This window comes from Lissotriton vulgaris, chromosome 4_1 (genome assembly GCF_964263255.1).
Source record: "Lissotriton vulgaris chromosome 4_1, aLisVul1.2, whole genome shotgun sequence".
NCBI lineage: Eukaryota > Metazoa > Chordata > Amphibia > Caudata > Salamandridae > Lissotriton > Lissotriton vulgaris.
Window position 1 is genome coordinate 700,930,291 of NC_141691.1, and position 23,686 is coordinate 700,953,976.

The 23,686-nt window shown below is 42.0% G+C and overlaps 1 protein-coding gene across 1 annotated transcript in view; it reads left to right on the forward strand.

Moving 5' to 3' along the window:
* The window catches only part of LOC147722465 (collagen alpha-1(XXI) chain-like), a 675,708-nt gene that overhangs the window by 593,141 nt on the left and 58,881 nt on the right, over window positions 1–23,686 (forward strand). The window contains exons 20-25 of the mRNA XM_086967313.1: window positions 2,898–2,951; window positions 3,062–3,115; window positions 4,292–4,363; window positions 18,816–18,851; window positions 23,341–23,385; window positions 23,477–23,509. Of these exons, the coding sequence (XP_086823439.1) occupies window positions 2,898–2,951; window positions 3,062–3,115; window positions 4,292–4,363; window positions 18,816–18,851; window positions 23,341–23,385; window positions 23,477–23,509 (294 nt within the window). The remainder of the gene's footprint in view (window positions 1–2,897; window positions 2,952–3,061; window positions 3,116–4,291; window positions 4,364–18,815; window positions 18,852–23,340; window positions 23,386–23,476; window positions 23,510–23,686) is intronic.

The following is a 23,686-nucleotide window of genomic DNA, read 5'->3' on the forward strand; positions in this document are numbered from 1 at the left end:
TCATGTCTGAGTATACCCTGCCACATCTATAGTGGCCAAAAACGATTCAGAAAAGGGGGTGGTGATGAACAGAGTGTCTGAATTAAGCAGACCACTCTTACCCAGTCCAAAGATCAGGGCTTGATCCATCACCATTATTTATCTCACTGCACCATCCCAGCTCAGAACCTGGATATATGCAAATCAGTCTGTCCCTGGCCCAGTGCATCATGGGAACAGGGCACTCAGACACTCTGTTCATCACCATCCCCTTTTCTGAATCATTTTGTCCACCATAAGCGTGGAAGGGTATACTCAGATGTGAGTCCCTTGCTCATTGCACCATCAGGATTCAAGCAAGCCGGGCCGACGACGGCTGAAATGCCAGAAACCGGTCCCCGGAAGCTTGTTTCCTTCCCAGTATAAGAATTGGCTTGGTAGTTTGGTTTGCCCTGTTCCCATCATGCACTGGGACAGGAACAGACTAATTTGCATGTAGCCAGGTTCTGAGCTGGGATGGTGCAGTGAGCTAAAAAACGGTGATGGATCAAGCCCTGATCTTTGGACTGGGTAAGAGTGGTCTGCTTAATTTAGAGACTCTGTTCATCACCATCCCCTTTTCTGAATCATTTTGTCCACCATAAGCGTGGAAGGGTATACTCAGATGTGAGTCCCTTGCTCATTGCACCATCAGGATTCAAGCAAGCTGGGCCGACGACGGCTGAAATGCCAGAAACCGGTCCCCGGAAGCTTGTTTCCTTCCCAGTATAAGAATTGGCTTGGTAGTTTGGTTTGCCCTGTTCCCATCATGCACTGGGACAGGAACAGACTAATTTGCATGTAGCCAGGTTCTGAGCTGGGATGGTGCAGTGAGCTAAAAACGGTGATGGATCAAGCCCTGATCTTTGGACTGGGTAAGAGTGGTCTGCTTAATTCAGACACTCTGTTCATCACCATCCCCTTTTCTGAATCATTTTGTCCACCATAAGCGTGGAAGGGTATACTCAGATGTGAGTCCCTTGCTCATTGCACCATCAGGATTCAAGCAAGCCGGGCCGACGACGGCTGAAATGCCAGAAACCGGTCCCCGGAAGCGTGTTTCCTTCCCAGTATAAGAATTGGCTTGGTAGTTTGGTTTGCCCTGTTCCCATCATTCACTGGGACAGGAACAGACTAATTTGCATGTAGCCAGGTTCTGAGCTGGGATGGTGCAGTGAGCTAAAAAACGATGATGGATCAAGCCCTGATCTTTGGACTGGGTAAGAGTGGTCTGCTTAATTCAGACACTCTGTTCATCACCATCCCCTTTTCTGAATCATTTTGTCCACCATAAGCGTGGAAGGGTATACTCAGATGTGAGTCCGTTGCTCATTGCACCATCAGGATTCAAGCAAGCCGGGCCGGCGACGGCTGAAATGCCAGAAACCGGTCCCCGGAAGTTTGTTTGCTTGACAGTATAAGAATTGGCTTGGTAGTTTGGTTTGGCCTGTTCCCATCATGCACTGGGACAGGAACAGACTAATTTGTATGTAGCCAGGTTCTGAGCTGGGATGGTGGAGTGAGCTAAAAAAAGATGATGGATCAAGCCCTGATCTTTGGACTGTGTAAGAGTGGTCTGCTTAATTCAGACACTCTGTTCATCACCATCCCCTTTTCTGAATCATTTTGTCCACCATAAGCGTGGAAGGGTATACTCAGATGTGAGTCCCTTGCTCATTGCACCATCAGGATTCAAGCAAGCCGGGCGGACGATGGCTGAAATGCCAGAAACCGGTCCCTGGAAGCTTGTTTCCTTCCCAGTAAAAGAATTGGCTTGGTAGTTTGGTTTGCCCTGTTCCCATCATGCACTGGGACAGGAACAGACTAATTTGCATGTAGCCAGGTTCTGAGCTGGGATGGTGCAGTGAGCTAAAAGACGGTGATGGATCAAGCCCTGATCTTTGGACTAGGTAAGAGTAGTCTGCATAATTCAGACACTCTGTTCATCACCATCCCCTTTTCTGAATCATTTTGTCCACCATAAGCGTGGAAGGGTATACTCAGATGTGATTCCCTTGCTCATTGCACCATCAGGATTCAAGCAAGCGGGGCCGACGACGGCTGAAATGCCAGAAACCGGTCCCCGGAAGCTTTTTTCCTTCCCAGTATAAGAATTGGCTTGGTAGTTTGGTTTGCCCTGTTCCCATCATGCACTGGGACAGGAACTGACTAATTTGCATGTAGCCAGGTTCTGAGCTGGGATGGTGCAGTGAGCTAAAAAACGGTGATGGATCAAGCCCTGATCTTTGGACTGGGTAAGAGTGGTCTGCTTAATTCAGACACTCTGTTCATCACCATCCCCTTTTCTGAATCATTTTGTCTACCATAAGCGTGGAAGGGTATACTCAGATGTGAGTCCCTTGCTCATTGCACCATCAGGATTCAAGCAAGCCGGGCCGACGACGGCTGAAATGCCAGAAACCGGTCCCCGGAAGCTTGTTTCCTTCCCAGTATAAGAATTGGCTTGGTAGTTTGGTTTGCCCTGTTTCCATCATGCACTGGGACAGGAACAGACTAATTTGCATGTAGCCAGGTTCTGAGCTGGGATGGTGCGGTGAGCTAAAAAACGGTGATGGATCAAGCCCTGATCTTTGGACTGGGTAAGAGTGGTCTGCTTAATTCAGACACTCTGTTCATCACCATCCCTTTTTCTGAATCGTAATATGTGAAGTCATCAGCAGTGCATTGCGGGTGCTCGAGTTATAGTTAGCTGAACTAACTATAACGGGGGAATTTCAATGGTTTTGTATGAGAGAAATGTCTAGCTAACTCTAACGTATGTGTAACCTATGTTTTTTTCAGTGAATATATATATATATATTGTGTAATATAGATTTTGAAATAACATGTGTTCTAACATCCTTGTTTATGTTTTTTAGGGAGATAACGGAGCGATAGGCCTCCCTGGAGCAGAAGGACCTCATGGCCCAAAGGTACTATTATGTGTACAAGTTTTCACGCATACATGCGTTGTCCACTCCCAAATTGTATGAGCAGCCATCAGAAAATCTTGTGATGTTCTAAACTCTCTTTCTCTAATTAGGGGGTTGCAGGTGAGGCCGGATTGCCCGGGTCTCCAGGCCTTCCAGGACACAAAGTAAGTACGCTTCTACATTTACTACAGAAAGCCGCCAGCACATGTACACACACTGGACAAAGAGTAATATAAGCTTAGGTAACACACAGGCCCAGCCGTGGTTACCACAGGGTAAGGGTATCCTTCAGATCATCACCAGAGATGCTCTATTCATTTCCACCCTTGGTAGCTACAATAATGTAGTTGATACTAAGATGCTGAGTTATATAATGATCGCATACTTTAAGGTGCGCTTTTAAATATCTGTGGTCAGGCATTAGAATAAAAGTATGCTTTAAATCAAGTTCACTGTACGTTTAGGTCTGAAAATTGAAGGCAATAGCAGAAACTGTATGGCATACTGTGCTACATGTAGTGTTAAAGATAGGAATGGGGTGAGGGTGGGCTGGGGGGAGGAAGTGGGGTTATGGGGGATGTGGTAGCATGCAAAATCTGTGTTACACTCATTAACTCTTAATTTCATGAGTTCTCACAATCCATTTTCTATGACCATTGCCACTTTGGGCACACATAAAAAAAGGATTCAAAATACGCTTTGAGCAAGTCTGTTTCAGGTGAAGGAAAGAGAAGCAAACAACCCCATATTTAAAAAGGTAACGGGAGATATTTTTGCCTTAAGGAAATATATCTCCTAGCTGAAGGAAAAAAACAACGAAAAGGGTGTTGTATATGTAATTCTCAATTTCCAGCTTTTACATACAGATGTTCTTCTGGAGTAAGTATAGGGACTGAGCAGCATTCATAAAGATCTATAAATTGCTTACAATTCCATTTGTCCTCATGGGTAGATTTATAAAAAGTCAGAAATCTTCTCACATTTAGAAACTAACTTTTAATAAATACATTTATAAATGTTAAAACATTATTTTGACTCAGCTCTTATGCTTAAAAAATAGACTAAATATACTTCCTGATGCCTCTGGTACAAGGAACTGATATAACACACCTAACACATTTAAAATAAATGAACGTTGTAAAGCATGTTATGGTATGATATCTTATGCAATGCTATCTGACGCTCTGCTGCGCTATTTTGTAGTATCTTATTAGCTTGCCATTACCTATCCTTAGTGTTACTTTGAGACAGAGTCAATATGGTCAAGCACTCTTTTCAACAAGAGGTACTCCAGAGAAACAATGGTTCGTTATTTTTAACTTCCACTTTTAATTTTTTAGGGATCAAAAGGGGAACCTGGAATGTCCGGGCAACCTGGCCTGATGGGCGCACATGGCCCCGAAGGACATAAGGTAAACCAGAGAGGATCATATTGCGTCTCAATGTTATTGTTGTTTAACATAAAGATTCACTCTCTCTGTAGCTCAGTAAATGGTGGTCTTTGTATCACCCTAAAATGCTTGTACTGCAGGTACAATATAAGGATTCCCAGCGCACATCATCTCCATGACATTAGTGTGTGAGAGGCCCAGAAGAGGGTGAAAGGTAGGGGCGGGTGATAATTGGGCAGGGCTGTGGATGATGGTCATCAGGAGGCACCATACAGACCAATGTTGGGAGATGGTGGCAGCTGAGGTGGTGGTGAGATACGGTGGCAGCTGAGATGGTGCTGAGGGATGATGGCGGCTGAGATGGTGCTGAGAGACTATGGCGACTGAGATGGTGCCGACAGATGGAGGCGGCTGAGGTGGGAGTGAGAGACGGCGGTGGCTGAGATGGTGCTGAGAGATGGCGGCGGCTGAGATGGTGCTGAGAGATGGCGGCAGGTGAGATGGTGCTGAGAGATGGCGGAAGCTGAGATGCTGCTGAGAGATGGTGGCAGCAGAGATGCTGCTGAGAGATGGTGGCAGTTGAGATGGTGCTGAGAGATGGTGGAGGCTGAGATGGTGCTGAGAGAAGGTGGCGGCTGATATGGTGTGAGAGATGATAGCGGCTGAAATGCTGCTGAGAGATGGTGGTGGCTGAGATGTTGCTGACAGATGGTGGTGGCTGAGATGGTGCTGAGAGATGGTGGCATGTATTTTGCTTGCTGAAAAATGCCTTATGTAGTACACCTACATCTTTAGTAGGTGGGGCCTTGTAAGACAGTTGCCTTACCTTGCTTTATGGAAGCACCAGCATGAGTTTGTCTATGAAGGTCAGTGTCAAGCCTCTCTCATCAAGTTCTTTGCCCCTGTTTTCATCACATACGAGAGGTAAAAAAATGTGGGAAACAAATAAATGCAAGGTGTTTTTTTTAAATAACAAAACATGTGGTGAAAACGAGATGTGACCCCGTGAGCATGATATAATGCACACATGCTATCCTGAACAGTTATTTTTACGGGTGTCTGTGAATGATAGTGTGATAGATGGTATCATAGGCAATTGAGAGGTCGAGCAGTATTTATATTCATATATGCTTGATATTCCTCAAGCGATAGCTGTAGTTTATGACGTATGTTAAAGAGGGGGGTGTCTGTGCCCTCGCAAGCTAAAATCCTGATTGCTAGTTATATAGAAGTGATAAGTATTTATTGTTTTACTGAAATTGCCTGGTCACCTGTTTTTCCAACATTTATTTTCAGTCTGGAGGTTTGGGGTAAGTTGATAGCATGGCAGTTTGTTCATATCCACATTAAGCTTATTTAGGAGGTGTCTGGCTGGCGCATTTTAGTTGTGATACAATCTTCCTACTGTCAAGTGATAGAGATAATGATTTAGTTCAGTCTCCAGACAAGAGTGATATTTAAATTCATTATACATCTCACAAGAGTTGAAGATTAGTGGAAAAGCAGGTCAATCATACTATGTCCCCGTTTCTGGAAGAAAATGAGATGTTGCACCAACACCATCAAATGGGCTTCAGACCACAACATAGTACAGAATTGGCCATGCTGGTGGTCATGGAAGAACTCAAAGCAATCCTTGATCAGGGGGGTGTAGCCGTAATCCTGCTACTTGATCTTAGTGCGGCGTTTGACTCTATTGATCATAACACCATAATCCTCAGGCTGAAGGAGGCAGGCATTGGAAACAGTGCCCTTAACTGGCTCTCCTCATTCTTAGAGGATAGATCATTTCAGAGAATGGAAGACAAACACCTTTCATAAGTCCAACAGGTATCATGTGAAGTCCTACAGGGATCCGCCCTGAGTCCCACCTTATTTAATCTATACATGCAACCACTGGCAAACATAGTGAAGAATTTTGGCCTATCCATCGTATCAAACGCAGATGAAACCCAGCTGGTACTATTGGTTATGGAGGGCCCTTGGTCCAATCATAACCAATCGGCACCCTGCATGGAAAAGATTGCTGAATGGATGACCAGGTCTAGCCTACGACTGAATGGAGACAAAACATAACTGATGTTCTTGGGAAACAATTCCATACCCAGGGGCATCATTAGCTGGCTTCCAGAACCAGGCAGTACCACTATCCTCTTATCCCTGATCAGACACGGAGAACAGTAGTCAAGGCCTTGGCAATGTCACGGTTAGACTACGGCAACTCCCTCTATCTGGGCTCACCCAAATATGTAGTGAACAGGCTACAGGTGGTTCTAAATGCTGCAACCAGGATACTCTGTGGTGTTCCCAGACAAGAGTCAGTGATAGCCTCACTGAACGTACTGCACTGGCTAGAGATCCAAGTCAGGATCACATTTATATCTTTATGTATAACTCACAAAGCTATGAACAACAAGGGTCCTGCCCTACTGAGAACTCTTGTTACTCCATATGTTCCAGGTTGGTCTCTGAGATCTTCCTCAGACCTACTCATAAAGATGACAAGAATTAAGAGATCCAGATGGGAAGGAAAATCTTTCGTCCGCCCAGGATGTGAAACTCCTTACCCAAAGAAATGTGACAGTTAAGATATGAACTAATTTTTAGGAAAAGTTTAAAAACATGGCTCTTCCCCTGATAACTCCCCTCTTTCCCAACAGCACCTTTTCCTCAGCGCTGGGAAGCCTTTTTCTAATTTAGCCATAGAGAGATATATGAATGCTGGTGGGGAAACCACCATTACATCTCATGCGTTACAACTCATGCGATTACAATGCAGTCATTACAAAGACTGCGTTGTTACTTTGCAGTACATTACAACGCAAGTCGTTACATCAACTTGCTCTAGGGGGCGAGCTGACATAAGGAATAGTATAATTTACAATTCTAACACCTTCCCTATTGTTGCGCACACTGGAGTTGGAATTGTAAATTATACTATTCCTAAGTCCAGCGCGCCCCCTAGAGCAAGTCAATGTAACGACTTGCGTTGTAATGTACTGAGATGTAACAACGCAGTTGTTTTAATTGGTGTAGTAATTACAGGATTTGTGACTTAAAAGGCAGTTGACAGTGACTGGCTAGTAATATTTTGCTTTGTCGTTCACACAATTTTGCAAAACAATGAGGTTAGGTTGCCTTCAGGCCTTTACGCGGTTTCGATCACATCTTTTGCATGGGCTGGTATCCTGGTTTATTGAAAAATTTGAATTAATTCAGTAGAGTTGCTGTTAGGTGAGAACTGTACTTGGCATCCTTTTGGTAGACCACTGAGTTCTGGAGGATCTTCCAATGAATTCTGCAAAACATTTTAAATTTCTCCAAGCAAGATTTCTCAAAATGCCATTCTTATACCATACCCTATATTTCAGGTGTAGCAACTCTGTTTTAGAACCAATAGTTTGCTGACTTGCATTTAAATTAGAATTCCTTTTCATGAGAGAGAAAATAACAAACGTTCTTGTTATTTCTGGGCCACAGAAGGCGTACTAAGAGGTGCATTCAAAGAATTCTCAAGACAGGGCTTTAAATCCCTGCTGAGTATTGCCTCAGTTAGCATTTGACAGGTAAGTTTGATTTTTGAATGTGCTTGTGAGTCTATAGCTGTGATGCAGATATCTGTAAAGCAAGTCTTGTTGCGCCTAGTGCATCACAACAGTGATCCCTGATGGTGTGCAAGGTATTGGGCACACTTTTTTGTGTGACTTAGGTGTTGATGAAGCCTTTGTCAGTCTTTTTGGGTGATTGAGTTTGTTGGGTTATGCCATTCACATGGTTATGGGGAGGCATCCTCATTCATCTCAAACAGTCATCTAAAATGTCTTCTTTTTTGGTCAAAGCCCACCAGATAGAACAGCTGTCATGTTTGCTAAAGAGGTCTTTGGGATATTCAGAAAGCTGACCTAGAAATGCATTCTGCCCATTGCTTACCATTGGCTTTGTGTTTTTTAACTCACATATTCTGGCTTTCAATTTGCTGGCTTTATTTATTTTAGGCTGTCCAGCTTGAGTTCGTCCCTCTCGTTGCCAAAAACTTGTTTACTGTATTCTTACAAAAACTCACTTTCTGTAACAGGCCTTTAAATCTTGTCCAGGGAGATATGGGTTTACTTTTGTTTCTCAGACTTCAAAGTTGGAAAAATTATGTGACAAACTACCCATGTAAGAGGAGAGAGTGTAGGAAGTGTTTTACTTCTAGCACACAACAAACAAAAAAACTGTGCTGATGTTTCAGAATATATCAGAATTAGTACAAACGAAGCACATGTTTGTGTAATTCTAAAGTGTGGTGGAAACAAATATTTGAATACGATCAAAACATATCAATACACGAGGTGATAACATTCACACACATTACCATCTGTGTGCAGTAAAACCATATTTCGGTTCAAAGATAATGGTCATTTCAATTGAAAATGTGCTGCCTGTAATGGCAGTGCACTACCACACCATGCATACTCCACACTCCACTCCACAACTCCACTCCACTCTATGCTACGCCACTCCATTCTACGCCACTCCACTCCACTCTGCACCTGTCCACTCTAACACATGCTCTGACATGCATCTCCTCAACTCGACTCCAGTCTACGCCTCTCACTTCACAACAACACGCCACTCCACTCTACTCGCTACAATATACCCCAATCTACTCCACTAAACCCACTCCACCCCATGCCACGGCCACAATGGAGTACAACTTGCCCAAAACAATGCAAGCTCCTTTGGTTCTGCCAGGATTGCTCTCATTCGAGGACATGGTTTTTCATGAAAATGTCAAGGATGACTACTTGGGAATGATGTTCCATATTTTGGCTGTTATTGTTTTTCTGCTACTGATGGTACAAGGAAGCGTTAATCGGATGTCATGACCAGAGGTAGTTTTGTGTGTATGCTGTGTACTGGGCGGATGCCTTCTCCATCATGACTGCTCTTCATGGTGTGCTTATCACAGAAAGTCAGGCTGGGTCTCTGAGTATTTATGATGTTCAGGCATAAGTAACCGGGTCGTCATAATTACTAGCCTGGCTCGTGTTTACAAATGCAAAATGCATATTTAATCAATTCGAGTTGCAGCATCTAAAAATTAAAATAAAAAAAGAAAATAATACTTAGTGTCTGCTGACTGTGTGAGAATAAAGGCATTTCAAACAAAGAGTGAGGTGAGTTAATATCTGCATTTCTTCATGCCAGTCATTCATAAACTTTATTCGGTCTTTTGGCCATACAATTAGAAGTACAGACAATTCATAAGACAGAGTTATTAAATACATACTGATAATACAACAATAATTGGATAAAATTGATGCTAAAAGTTCAAGTGACACCGTGCAATGAAGCACGAAAATGTGACGGGGGGCAATCTCAAGAAAGTAGTAAGCAACAGGGCCCACCATAGGACAATTAATTAGTTGTTTGCTTTGTGGTATGGTATAAGAAACAGTAAATTCATAACATACATATTAGAACAAGTAATAAATGTATGGATTTAAAAACTGGTTAAAAGGTATGTTAAAAAGTATTTTAGCAATGTCCAAAGTGTTAATGCTGTAGGTTCAGGGCAGACCTTCTAATAGACCACATAGTGCCAAGAAACTTTGGTACAGCGCAAACTACTACTAAGCTAGCATCAAGACGCGCAGCGTATCTATTCTAGATGGCACCGGATACCAAAGAATTTGCAAACAGGAACTAACAATTTGGCTCTCTGCCGTTTGTGCAGTGGGCATGCAAAAAACTATATGACCATTTGATTCCACAGCACGTGGACATCCTGGGCAGTATTGTAGATCATTGGATGTTGGACGCTAGGAAGCTGTGGGAGCGTTCACTGGAAGCGAACCAAATCTAAATTGCATAAACAGCTTCCTATCCAGAGGGATCGTGATAGCATCCAAGTGATATTCGTATGAGGAAAGCTGTTTAAAATCCAGGAACTCAGTGGTTAAACGGCCCCAAGACGGATGTGAAACAGAGGACTGGGCCACCCAGTATCAATAGTATTTCTTAAGTAATTCCTTAGTTGGTAGCCCTTCACAATCCTTTGATTCCCACAGGTCCACTGTTTCACTTCCTGCAGCCAAGAGATCTTCTTGAATCTATCAAGTGCCTGGACTTCATGAAGGGCTGCCGCATAAGAAGACAGCTCTGGGGTTGATTTTAAGCGGAGCGAAAATAACAGAGGACGTAACTTGGCCTTCTTGGCAATGCTGGCTCGCCCCATGCCCAACCTTAGTGGGTGGAGAGGGGTGCCCTACGGGAGCGAGACTAAGGCCCTCAGAAACGTATTCTCTGTAGTCAGCAAGCATTCCATCTTCTCAAAACCCCACAGTTCCGCTCCATACAAAGCTGAGGTAATTACCTTACAGTCATATATGTGGAGAGGAGCATTTCTTAACCCCTTCCATGCTGGTGACGAACCCCAGCCGTCACGCTCTGCGGTGCTCGTGTGCTGATGACGGCTGGGGTTCGTCACAGCCCCGCCCTGTTCTTTTGTTTACCGCACAGCGGCGGAAACGGCCCAGCATGGAAGGGGTTAATACAAACAGGCTTCTAGCTGAAGTTAATTCACAACCCAAACCAGAACGCCATGGGCTGTTTCCAGGCTTAGTACAGAGATCCTGTTTCCAAGAATCATGATTTATGGCATTCTGTCCCACAAATCCACTTCCTCCTGTTCAAAATCTACTACTAAAACACTCATTCAGAGAACAGTGAGATTTCTGTTCGTCCTATACCAGAAAGTGTGGCCGAGTTGGAAAATACAAATCAATCTAGACCTTAACGATTCCCTCATCCACTGACATTTCACAAGCTAAAATCTGGTGAATTTACCAGGTAGAAAAGGGGTAAAATGCAGCACTACATTTTGATTTGGATGTGATAACTTTGATCCCCAATGTAATTCCCCATTTCTTATGCACCCTCAGTGGACAAATTGGAAAAATGCAGTATTCCCACATCCCAACATTACCACCACCTATAGGATTAGCAACCTCAGCTCTGGGACCAATGGCATGTATTTATTTATTTGAAAAGTTTTATATAGCGCTGGCTAGAACGGAAGGTATCAGAGCGCTTTACATGAGAAAGAACATAGTTTCAGAACATAGTTACAGAGTTACATCAGTTGCTGAAGCATAGTTACATGAGTTACAAAAGCATAGCATAAACATAGGGGGGAGGGGGAGGAAATACAATGGGGAGAAGAGGAAAAACAGTGTCCGACGTCAGGCTGGATCGTTGACAGCCGAGGGGAGAACCAAAGACAAACTCCTCCATAGATGCATAGGACATCTCCACCGGTCATCGGCCAAAGGTTGCTCGGGCACCGCAGTACATATATAAGGTTTTAGATTCCACCTAGGGGGGCATCATCAAAAAGTTCCATCGTGAGTACCTGACACGGTGTGCAGAGCTGGGCTCCGAAAGGTAGTAGGATCATTCCCAATCCTCTGCTGTGTGTGACTCCCTTGTCATTGTGGTCTCTCTCAGAGGGGTCTCTGAAGCTCCAGAGCAAAGATGCTGGATCCCTCCCCAACAAGGGGAGAAGGGGAGCTTTGGTACAGAGCCCACTCATGGTGGCCATCTTAGGGACAGGCGGGCTGGTAGAGAAAGACCCTCACTGCAGTAGGGGGAATTGAGAGTTGGGTCGCTCGTACAGAAGCCTGTGAGACTGCTGCCCCAATTCAGAAAATATTGAAGGTAGCAGGTAGAGACCCTTACATTAACATGTGTTGGGAACCATTTTAATTGTAGCTTATTCAAAAGCAGTTACACTCAGGGACAAAAATGGGTGAGAGAGCAGATTAAAGCGGGTGAAGGGGCCATAGAGTGAAGAGAGTGCTGTCAAACTTTGGGGTCCGCAATAACACGGGAAACAAATATTGCGGTGAGAAGAAGGTTTATGCGGATCGAGGGAAATTTTGGCCGCCATTTTAAAGTCAGGCAGTTACCGGCACTATCTTCGGAGCAGTCGCCACGAGGGGTGAAAAACAGCGCAGAGAAGGAAAAGCCAAAAAGGATATCCTGATCAGAGGGTCACAAATTGCTTTCTTCAGAAAGATTCAGCTGTACAGTGCAGAGAACAAAAGAAGCTCACGGCGCTGTGATCGGGAGCGTTGGCCATATTGGAGCCGAAGCGATGTTCAAAAACTGTACCAGCTCAAAATTGTGCCTTAGTAAGAGTGATTTGTCGGCTTGAGTGTCGCCTCCTTCAGGGCTCAATGGAGTTTGCACAATCTGCTCTTGCTAGACGTGGCAGCTCAAATACCACCCCCATCACGGCTCTGGAGAGAGAGAGCAGTTGGAAGACGCTCTTCCGAGGATAGGGACCAGTGCTCGGACGACAGTGGAGGGGTCAGTCTTTGCTCAAGTGCGCAACTGAAGCAACCGATTAGGTGAGCAGGGTCTCCGGAATCAGTATTGTGTCGGTGGCATAGGTGGGGGCAGGTCAGAGATGGATATTCCAAAGAATTGATGCCGCAGCCCAGGCGCTCCAATTCAGGGCTCTGTTCCGCCGGCCATCTTGGAAGTTGCTGAGTCATTGCTGAGTCAGTGAGAGTTTGGGCTGGAATCTCAAATTTCCTAATTAGGAAATCAATGGGATGCATGATGGAGTGGCGCAATGACAAAGATTGGGATTGGACTGTTCCTATAAGGAACAGGGTCAGTACTGATTTGCATTAGGTGGGCCTCTGTCTAGAGGGGCACAGTGGGTGAAATAACAATGGGATGGAATGCTACCACAAGCGTTTTCTAGTGGTTAGAAATGTTTTCAGCATTTGTCCTATTATCGTTGAGGTGTTTGATTGCCAGTAGTATGCCTGGAAGCTCAGGCTTGCACAGCTTTCCAAGCCTACTACTGCCAATGTTGGTGGAATTTTAAGAGCAATCAATTTCACCCATTTAATGATTACTTCTATGGATACAGCAATACTGCTTTTTTTTGGTAAAGCAGTCAATACATTTAATGTCAATAAAAACCAACACAGACCTAACTCAGGTTCTAGAGACCCAACTACCAAGCAAAGAATAAAGAATACATGTATTTGAGGGTGTCACACCTCAACCCACCACCCCTACCCCCAGTCACCCTTGAAGCTACACCACTGTGTGGGACTTCTGCTTTGGTATTGCTGCCCATGTTGTTATATTGACCATGCAGTGAGTCGGACAGAGGTGAAGCAGCAGGACAAGGACTATTGGAAAGGGAGTGAATTTCCACGATATAGTAGCTTTGTGGGTTTTCTCAACTTTCGCAATGGCGTTGTATAGCCAATTTAAACATAAAATGATCGAGCCTGAAAGAATAGCATAAATATGTGGCGAAGGAAGTTCCACCACATAGAACTATATTCTCCACATAGAGATATAAAGAAAATAAAACGTTATTGCATGAATGTCAACTATTTACATTATACTTAGATAAGTATAAGTGTAGTCTAATGAGAATCATGTTTTTCATAGGTTCACACTTGTATTGTGTAATAGTGCCATCTAGTGGGAATATGAGTATTTGGAGGTTAAAAATATTTAAAAAAGAAACGTACCAAACTAATTTAGAAAAAAATATAAATGGCTAGTCAGATAACAACTGTGAAAATAATTTAAACTTTTGAAGAATATGTTTAGCTTCCAGATTCACAAATAAACTGAAATATAGCAAAATGCTACATGGACATATTTTTATTCTCTCTAATAAACAACATGCTCCATGATTCTAATTCATGACAATTTTTTTAACAGAAAATAAATAAAAAACAATGGCACTACAAAACGCACATGTTCATCAAAATGTTTGAAAAAATTGAGACATTGTGGGCAAGATTTACAACATACGTTTTCTGGGCCACATCTATTCACACGCACTCGTGAGAAAAAGCATTGTAAGCCGGTCTCTGCGTGAGCAAACTGCACAAGCGAAAGTTTGTCATGGACATTGTTTTACTTTTTCACGTATACTGACAGTGGTGCAGCATCAGCTGCATGCAACATCAAGCCCCCATTATGAGTCGACCAATAAAACAATGTGGAAAATCGCACGCGATATTGATACTAGGATGTATTGTCATATATTTTTCAGGCTTTTACAAGTTTCACATCTGGATGTGGAATGATGTGAGGAAATCTATATTACAACACCTAGTTCCTCATAAAATCCGTGAATTCCAGCCCTTTTTTCTTAGGATATGTTTTATTGGGTTTGACCTGGTGGATTTGTCACACGGTATCACGTGATTTTACGAAATGTCGTGAAAGCACGTTCAGATATGCTGCATGACTCATAACTTTGAGTTGGGTGGAAACTCTTGTTTTTACCAAATCCAAAATAAGAGGTCACGTAACTCATAATCATAATGAGGGCCTAAGAAGCATAAACAGGAAGCACCAACTTCAGGTAATCCAGGAAAAGTCTACACCAAAGAAATTTGATGAGAATGTTACGATTCGCCTATTTCCTTCCTTGAGAGGTGATGACCAGATTTTAATCAGTTAATTGAAAGCCTTCATTGGGTATTATGATGGGAAGCATTGTTTTAATCATGGCGGTGCTTTTCCAGAGATGGATTTATCTACTATGGTCAGGCTTTTAAACTGGATCTGTGATGGTGCTTAACTTTGTTTCGGAAACAACAAGATGATGGCTGAAATGCTTGAATTTAATCTCAGCAACTGGTAATCACTCAGGGCCGCATCCCAATCCATCGTTTTTCACCCACCATGCCACCTCAGTTTGGACCTTTCCATATGAAAATCAGGCCTGACTCATGGGAACAGTCAATGGATAGATGAAACACTGCTTAAGTGTTATAATCTGATGTCTTGTCATGCCTTCGCTCATCTGCTTAGCTATGAGGACATGGAATGTTGGGGTGTCATTATAAGGTTGGATTGAAAGTTACAGAGAGAGTGGGCTGAGCAGAGAGGGTGCTTCTTGTGAAGTAAACAACTGGGAGGAAGAGGAAACGTGGAAATTACAGACAAGTAAGCAATTCAGCCAGTGGTCACCTTCAACCCTATCAATACAAAAGTGAAAAAAACACCTGTACTCTGGCCACCCATACCACATCCAAACAAAAACAAAAACATCACAACCAATTTCCAACACTGTCACACCCAATGATGGATCCATTGTGGATGCCTCTGATTTTGCATGTCACAAGATGACGATGAGTACAGCTTTATCTAGACAGTGAAAGTGTATTTCCTGCATTCCTGTGGCTGGAGGGGGAAACCCAGGTACTGAGTTGAGGAGAATGGACAGGGCTCCCCTTAAGGAGTTCCAAGAGGGCCCTGTTAGCAAAGGACTGCTGATTAGACCTTCTGGGGCACTGCCATTTGGTTGATGATAAGGCTTCACTTTCCGTTTGTCAAGCGGAGGAAGTTGCTAGTCAGGGATTGGTCTTTTGTGTGTCTCTGATTGCTTCTTCAAGAAGGCTGATGACAAACAGTAGCAGAAAATGTGCACTTCTTTTTACCCATGTTGTGTTGACCCATGCTTGGAACCATCCCCACTGCTACCTATTTGAAAACACATCATTTTGCACAAAGGTTGTGTGTGAAGAGCAACCTGAAACTGACCTTAGAAAGAGAACCACTCCAAACTAGTTCTGAAGCCTCAGACATTGGATTCAGATCCCCTGTCTTGATAATGCAGGTAAACTTGTGATCTAAACCACCTCTCTTTGTTCCAGTATCATGATCTTCTTTAACAAAGATTTTGCTCCACCATGTACTTGAAGAGCTGATGTGAACTCAGGGCAGATGTCTGCCTCACACTTCGTCTCCCAGAGGTGAGGGGACATCACCTGAATTCAACACTTGCTGCTGAATGAGGGTCTACCTAAACATTTAGAAGCCTGCCTGCCTGCTGAGAGAGGGAAGGACCATGCCTGGTCCTGAAAAGTGGAGACTGTACAGGATGAGTAGCTAAGTGTGTAAGGATCCCAGAGAAATCTGCTGACCCAAGGGAGCTATTCAGGAATGACCTGTGTTGAAAAGGGTTTCCCTGGTCTCTTAGTGTAGTTTATGAATGTGTTGTATCAAGATTTTACTAGAGCATGTACACCTACAAAGCCTAGCAGACTGCTACTGCTGAGAAGAGGAAAACTGTTGCTGTCAAAGCAGAGTTCTGAGCTGTACAAAGGCCGTACTTTCTCCCAAAGACATGAACTTAAGGAACGCAGCCTAGAGGCGGCAACTGCCACTGTTGAACGCAATACTGCAGCTGACCAGGAGGGATGCCACTAGTAGAGTTTGCTGCTGCCGCATTCCTTCCTTTCAGAGATTGTTCTCCAAACCTTGTCCTCAGCATTATTTCCCTACAAAAGAAGAGTAAAGCTGTGAGGATAGCATTGCAAATTGCGTTCTCCACACAACCAGGACTACTGTAAGCAACCAGCAAATACAACACAGGGTTTATCTTGAATCAGGCAGAAAGTGCCTGAGGCTTGCAGGCAAGCCTGATGAGCCTACTTGCGACTATTTGCATAAATTATAAAAACATTCAACTGAGTTGCTCTTCGATCCACTGAGAACATTTTGCGCCATCTGCACTGGAACCTAATCTTGGATGAGTCTGCAGAGTGATGGGATGGTAATAGGAGGATCTCAACCATAAGGTGAGGAAAAGTGATTACTGGGAAGGTGAGGGAGGTTGTAACGCCTCGTTCTTAGAACACAGCTTCATATAACCCTGTATGCCACACGGCAGACCCCTTACAGCAAGTCGGTGTAACGACTTGCGATGTAATAGTTTGCGTTGTAACAACGCAGTCGTTGTAAGGGCCGTGTTGTAATGGAATGTGTTGTAACGCATTTGTTGTAAAGAGATTTATTCATGTGTCACCCATCAGAGTGTGTAATATTAACTACCAATGTGATATTAAGTACTTTCTTTTCCATAAAAGGTGAGAACAAGGCTGGGCATTAAGTTAATGTATCTGTTGACTCTCTGAAGACAGTCACTGCTCAACCTCGTTACCCTACGAGTCAAGTGCAGAAAGGGTTGTACTTTGCCCAGTTTGAACAGACATAGTATTAAGGATGCTTAGACACCAGGGCAAACAACCACTACCTCAATGTTTGGGGCCCACTAACCAGTCTGCCCTGTGCCACCCAAGCAGGGTCTGACATCTTCCCCTTAAAACATAGAGGTATTTTTCCATAACCTTCCTTATTTAGACACAGTAAGAAGTGTTGATGAATTTAATTATACACATAGTCAACACAAGGGTGTCTTCTCTAAATGGTAGGAGGCAGTGATGGACTATTTAACCACTGTAAAACCTTCCGTAATCTGATTAAATCACAGAAAATTATTAACATCTGTAGATGAAGGGCATAAGAACAAGAAAGCTTTTTCGTTCATGTCAAATCCAATCTGGGCAATTTTGCATCGGTAAGGTGTTTTGGGCATTACTAATTACTTATGAGTCTGTTTGACCTATATTTCTAATTTATGGTGGCCATTTAAAATGGAGAAAATTAATCGCCTTTGAGTCCTTAGGCCTCTCATGTATTGATGGTGACCCCCTCCTGGGATTTGGACACATTACAGAAGGTGTTATTGTAGCAAGGAGTCCTAGATGCTTTATATCCATTGATGCATATTCCTATTACATAACCCTCTTAACCATCTAATTCTCTCTTTTGGGGATTAAAGAATGCCATTCTGTCCTGAATAGGGTCTTGTATACTTTTGACCATGGAAAACTGAAACATCGGCATTGCTTCTGCTATTGATTGTAACTAAGACTTCGTCTTCCCTACTTGAATGAATTACTTAGATGGAGTAGGATATAATAGTTTGATAACACGTTTTTATCACACAACTCTGTAATTTTTAAGAATTCTGCCTTCTTGTTCCGTTATGTCTTTCATTTTTAATATACATATTTAGTACAAAAATACATTAGGCATTTGTAGCTTTGAAATATTTTAATTCAAGCTGTTCAAGTATGGTTTGACAATATTAATTTCATTCATTAGTTTGATTGATAGTATATGATAGTTTCTTTGAAAGCACTTTCCTATCGAGATATTGCGTGACCCATTTCCCGACGGGTTATTGGGTAGGAAGACCATGAAATGAGCAAGAGCAGCCATAAGCCTGCATGCTGTGCTATGCTAAACTTTGACATAGATAAATGCATTTGTTGCTACCCATTCATGTAAATAAAACATCTTAGAGGACATCACTCTATCTATATAATGGATGTTACAAACATTGGCCTAAACCACAAGATTTTCTTCCAACTTCACAAGACTGCTCCTAGGATGATAAAAAGCTCAAATGCATTCTGCGTATCAGAAAGCCCAGCGGAACATGAGATGAAACAATCATGAATGTTCAACACAATGTAAATACACATCTTTATAGCACTATATCGAGAAAGTTAAAGAAAAGATGGAAAGTGAAAAAAGACTCCTTCGCAAATCTAGGTGACTCATTTTATTCTGTCTCTTGCAGGGCGCACAAGGAGATGATGGCATGAAAGGAGCACAGGTGATATTTCTGCCCTCTCAAAATTTCGAACCATGTCAATGTATTTTACTTTTTTTTATTACTTCTCTTGTAGAAAATAGTTTTGGTATGTAATCCAGATTCTCCTTATTTAACAGACATGCAATGTAACCCCTTGCCACTAGATGGAGAGTCTGGGGTCACCCTCTGCCAATGCCTCTCTGTAAATCGGAGAATCCGCTATATGCACTCTGGGGGAGTTTGAGCGCAATCAGTGAAATGCATACATTGCTTAGACATTTATAGCAGTTGTGATAAAGTTTATTGCACAATACAATAGATGATAAATTCATAGTTACAATAGAAATGTATCTGTCAGTACTTACATATCAATAAACCGCTTAAATAACGTATTATAAAAACAAATAGTAAACGAAAGTCCAGATTATCGTCCCTCAGATTATAGAATGTAGATCAATGTTAATCACAGCTTATAAACAATGTTAAATAATCTTATTGCATGATCATTTAATTTAGTTTTGTCCCTCCTGGTCATATAAACTTTACAAAGCTACTAATATTATTAGATTCCAGTCCCTCTTGGAAACATAGTTCCAGTGTCTGGTTCACTTTTTTAACGTGAAAAAACACTCTATACACCTACGGTCTTATACATGTGTGTACAATGTAAGAAGACACGCCCTAATTAATCTCTCAACTCTAAAATTTGTGTTATAACACAGGGGAAGGCATCCTATTAAGGATAAGACCCTTCACTCACCCAAGGGTGACATGCTTCATCATATGGGGCCTCCTTACCAGTGGGGAAACCCTAGTCGCCACTGGGAGCTACTACTTCAGGATTTTAAGGAAGGAGCTCAGAGATATTTTTTCAGGGGTAGGATGGTAATCCCATATGTGTAATGATGGGTTGTAGTGAGGAATTATGCAGCGCTGTGTGAAGGAAGGGTGTGAATTAAAACTGTCTAGATAGGATCACCAATTGACTTTATTAATGTGTTCTACCTGACAGGATTAAAAATGTAACAGCACAGTGGTATGGATATAAACCACTGTTAGTGATTGGTCGACATGTTTCAGCCTGTTGATCAATTTTTTTTATTTTATTTTTTCAATTTTTTGTATCAGCGGCTTTCTTCAGGACCAGGTATTTAACAATGCTGCTGCAATAATTGTGTAAATAATAAAGATAAATAACTTTCTAATACACCACCAGTATTCCTGTTCAATTCTTTTCTTTAGTCAGGCCATACTCTGGGAATCCACAAGAGTTGGATAATCCAGCCTCACCTCTACCTGTCAAGCCGCTCAGGAAGGAGGCCCCGCACTGTCCGTCGGTACCTCTTCGTGGAATGAGCTGGCCCCGGGAGGTCACTTTTTTAATACCCACCTAACTAAGCATTAGTTTTAGATATTTAACTCTTGCATGGTAACGAGCAGGTGAACAGTAAATTATATGTTCAGTATCGTCCAAGGCTTTACATGGAGTAAACATATACTGTTAATAGGATGTTCATGTCGTCAAGTTTCATTACATTTCAGAATGTGTACGTACAACAACCGTAGACTCAAAAAAGCATGCTTAGTTTTGACATTAAGATTTGAGTCTAGATAACGCTTTCCACATGTGCCTACATGTTTCAGAAATTTCCCTAGCCTCAATTTTTAGCTGGGATTTAAACTGCAGCATTGATAAATGCATACCATCCTAACAATTTCAAATGTATAATATTCCTGTATTACAAATGACAAAGCACGTTTTCATACAGACAGCCCAATTTATTTTTCAATGTACCTTGCTCTGACTTGAAGAATTTGAAAACATATATACATACCTGTGGGTCTGCAAGAGTTGTGACAATAAATCTCTAACAGGTTTGAGTTTGAGGTGTAGATTGCCTTAGTACTAGCTGCCTTTGAGGGATTTATAAATATAATATATGTAACTGGCTATTTAATCCAAAAAGCAATGATTAAGCCCCACAAAAAAATGATGGAGTACATTTTACCATTAAAGGGATTCAATAGGTTTCTCACATCACTTTTGTTGTTTTATGACAGTTATTGCGGTTGGATATGTGACGTACTAGTTTAAATCCCTATGCACCTATTCCTCTCTGTTGAGGGTAGTGGTATGAGATTTAACCTTAAGCACCTTTAAAGGTGAAATTTATTGGAAGTTAAATATGCCAAATAAGGAGTTCCTATGTACAGCACATGTTTTAAGGTGAAGCACAGAGTCTTAAAATCATCAATATAAGATAGGCGAAAATGGGGAACAATAACCACAAACATTTACAATGAAATCGGTCTTGCCTTTGGGACCTTATATGTATTAAGCTATGCAGCACATTAGCCTGGGTGCTGAAACTGTTCTTTAACATGGAGGGAAAGTAAGCACCAAACTGCGTGACACGCCAGGTATGGCAACACAAGGAGAGAAATATTGCTTTTCAGCAGGAAATGGTATAGTCCAAACCCCTGTTTTTCATATAAAATCAGGGCCTTCAGTGGTCATATCATGGAAAATACAAGGTTTAAAAAAATATATTATTGTCTACGGGTGCTCGTGGAAGACAATTTCTATGGACCGGAATCTAGAGAATGCTTAAGTGATTCTGGTATTTTATTGACCTCTGCTGGTCTTTTTCTATCAAGAAAGTTAAATGAAGACAGTTTCCAGAAATATTTAAAAAATGAAAGTCCCAAAGCAGAAAGCATTTCTGGTATTTTACTGACCTCTACTTGTCGTTTTCTATCAAGACAGTTAAATAGAGGCAGTTGAACAGAAAAAAAAGTCCCTACGCGGAAGCAGACAAGCCCTGGGGCTGATCTCCAGAGACCACAAAGAACATACACATATAAGTATATGCTAAAGTATATACAAGAAGTCTCGAATGCTCGACCTAAAATGGGGCCATTATTTTACAGCACTGCTCTTCAATGTGGACAGAGGGAGACTGCAGAAGTAATGTCAGCTCCTCTTACATGGGCAATAAAACAGGTTGATTCTACCACCTGCCAACATCTACTCACCTGGGGGCTCCAGTGAAGTATTGTGAATATCTCTGTCCACCCCATCATAGGTGGGGTGGATTCATGCTGTCTGTTATCCCCCTGACCAATTTGTGAAGTGCATATGTCTGCCCTGCACTGTAAAAGCATAATTTGTTACAGTAACATCAAATGCAGTAGTGGCTCTAATTTGTATGGGTGATTGTCACCCCATACATGGTTGTCCAACAGCTGTACGGACGAAGTGTGTTTTTGAGTGCGGACCTTCTGACCAGAGCAAACTCAACTGTCTGTCTTTTGTTCCCCGTGTCTGTACCCATAGATTGATGTGTTTGTGTTTGTACACGGGATTCAGCAGAAGTAATATTGCATGAGCAGAATTGCATCCTGAGAGCACTGACTATGATATTGCTGTTATGAGGCTTTAGTAATTTGCTGCCTGTTGAATCCTCAATGTATGAATGGACTAACAGAAACTCACAGTTCTTTGATGGTTTTTCATAAATGGAAAGACTTTTATGTTCTTGTGTCTGCTTTGTGCTAAATGCATCTCAATTAGAGGGGATGTTGCTTTATTGAAAAGTATTGTTTCAGAGTTTTAAGTGCTCATACTTTCTTGTTTTGAGTTTGGTCTCAGGATATGCAGTGCCAAGAGTGGAGGGAGATTTTCTTGTCTGTAAAACTTGGGTTTTCTGAATTATGATATTAAGTGTACACGTGTCCTGTAAGGATACAAGTAGTGTGAAATATTGCATGGCATATTCTTGGAGTTGTAGCTTTTTCCTTAGGAACAATGTGTTGTTTCATGTTTGCTAGGTTTATATAATAGGTGAATTGTGTGTGTTGTGTTTTGTATTCTCAATGTCTTTATGTAGAGGGAAATGGGTTATATGCTGTTGTTAGTGCATGGACAACCAACAGATGCAAAGTGCTTCCGGTGCTGTGGGTGATATATTTTTAATGGCTGTGCAGATAGAGTCAAATGGCTGGTGTAATGCGCGTTTTTATCTTTACTACTGGCAAGAGGCAATAGAAAAGGAGGTGGATTGCACGGGCACGACAAATGTACTCACTTTGGTCTGGTTGTGTGAGGGGAAGGACGGGAAAGAAGGTTCTTGTTCATGATTGATGGTAGACGTCTTGGTGAGTTCTTGGATGATGTTGAACAGCAAGGACTTTATTATCAAGAACATTCCTTGAGCTTTTCAAAATCATGAATACTATTCTAGTAAGGAATGTAAGGCCTGTTGAAATATAAAAAAGTGTATGTATTCTGAAAATATTTTAGATAGTAATTTGAAAAACATTTTTAAAGTGGCTCTTACATTTAGGAGCCACTTGCACAAAACAGAGAGTTAGGCACATGTTTACAGTATGAGGGTCAGCACTAGTATTGGGTAATCAAGCAACAGTATTACGTACCTCCTCTGGAAAAGTGTATTTACCAACGATAAATTTATTACGATTTTGAAACTTATTTTTCTGTTTCTTTTAGGGTGAAAGGGGAGAAGTAGGAGGTCCTGGAAGGCCAGGACTGAGGGTAAACATACATTTATATCCCTGTTATACAAATTTCCGTTTTTAAGCAATGACAATTTAAATAACTCAAATAATTACATTTTAATCTTCAGGGTGAAGCAGGTGTTAAAGGAGCAAGAGGAGAGGTATGTCTTTTAACAGCATATATGTTTTACTTCAAACTGAATATCTAGAATGTGAAGTTTGAAGAGCTCTGTTTTCTTTTAGGGATCTAAATATATTGTCTTAGGCCGTTCTAACAACTATAGCTATCTATCCCAAACCCAAACACTCGGGACAGTGTTCCTTCCTGGCTAAGAGAA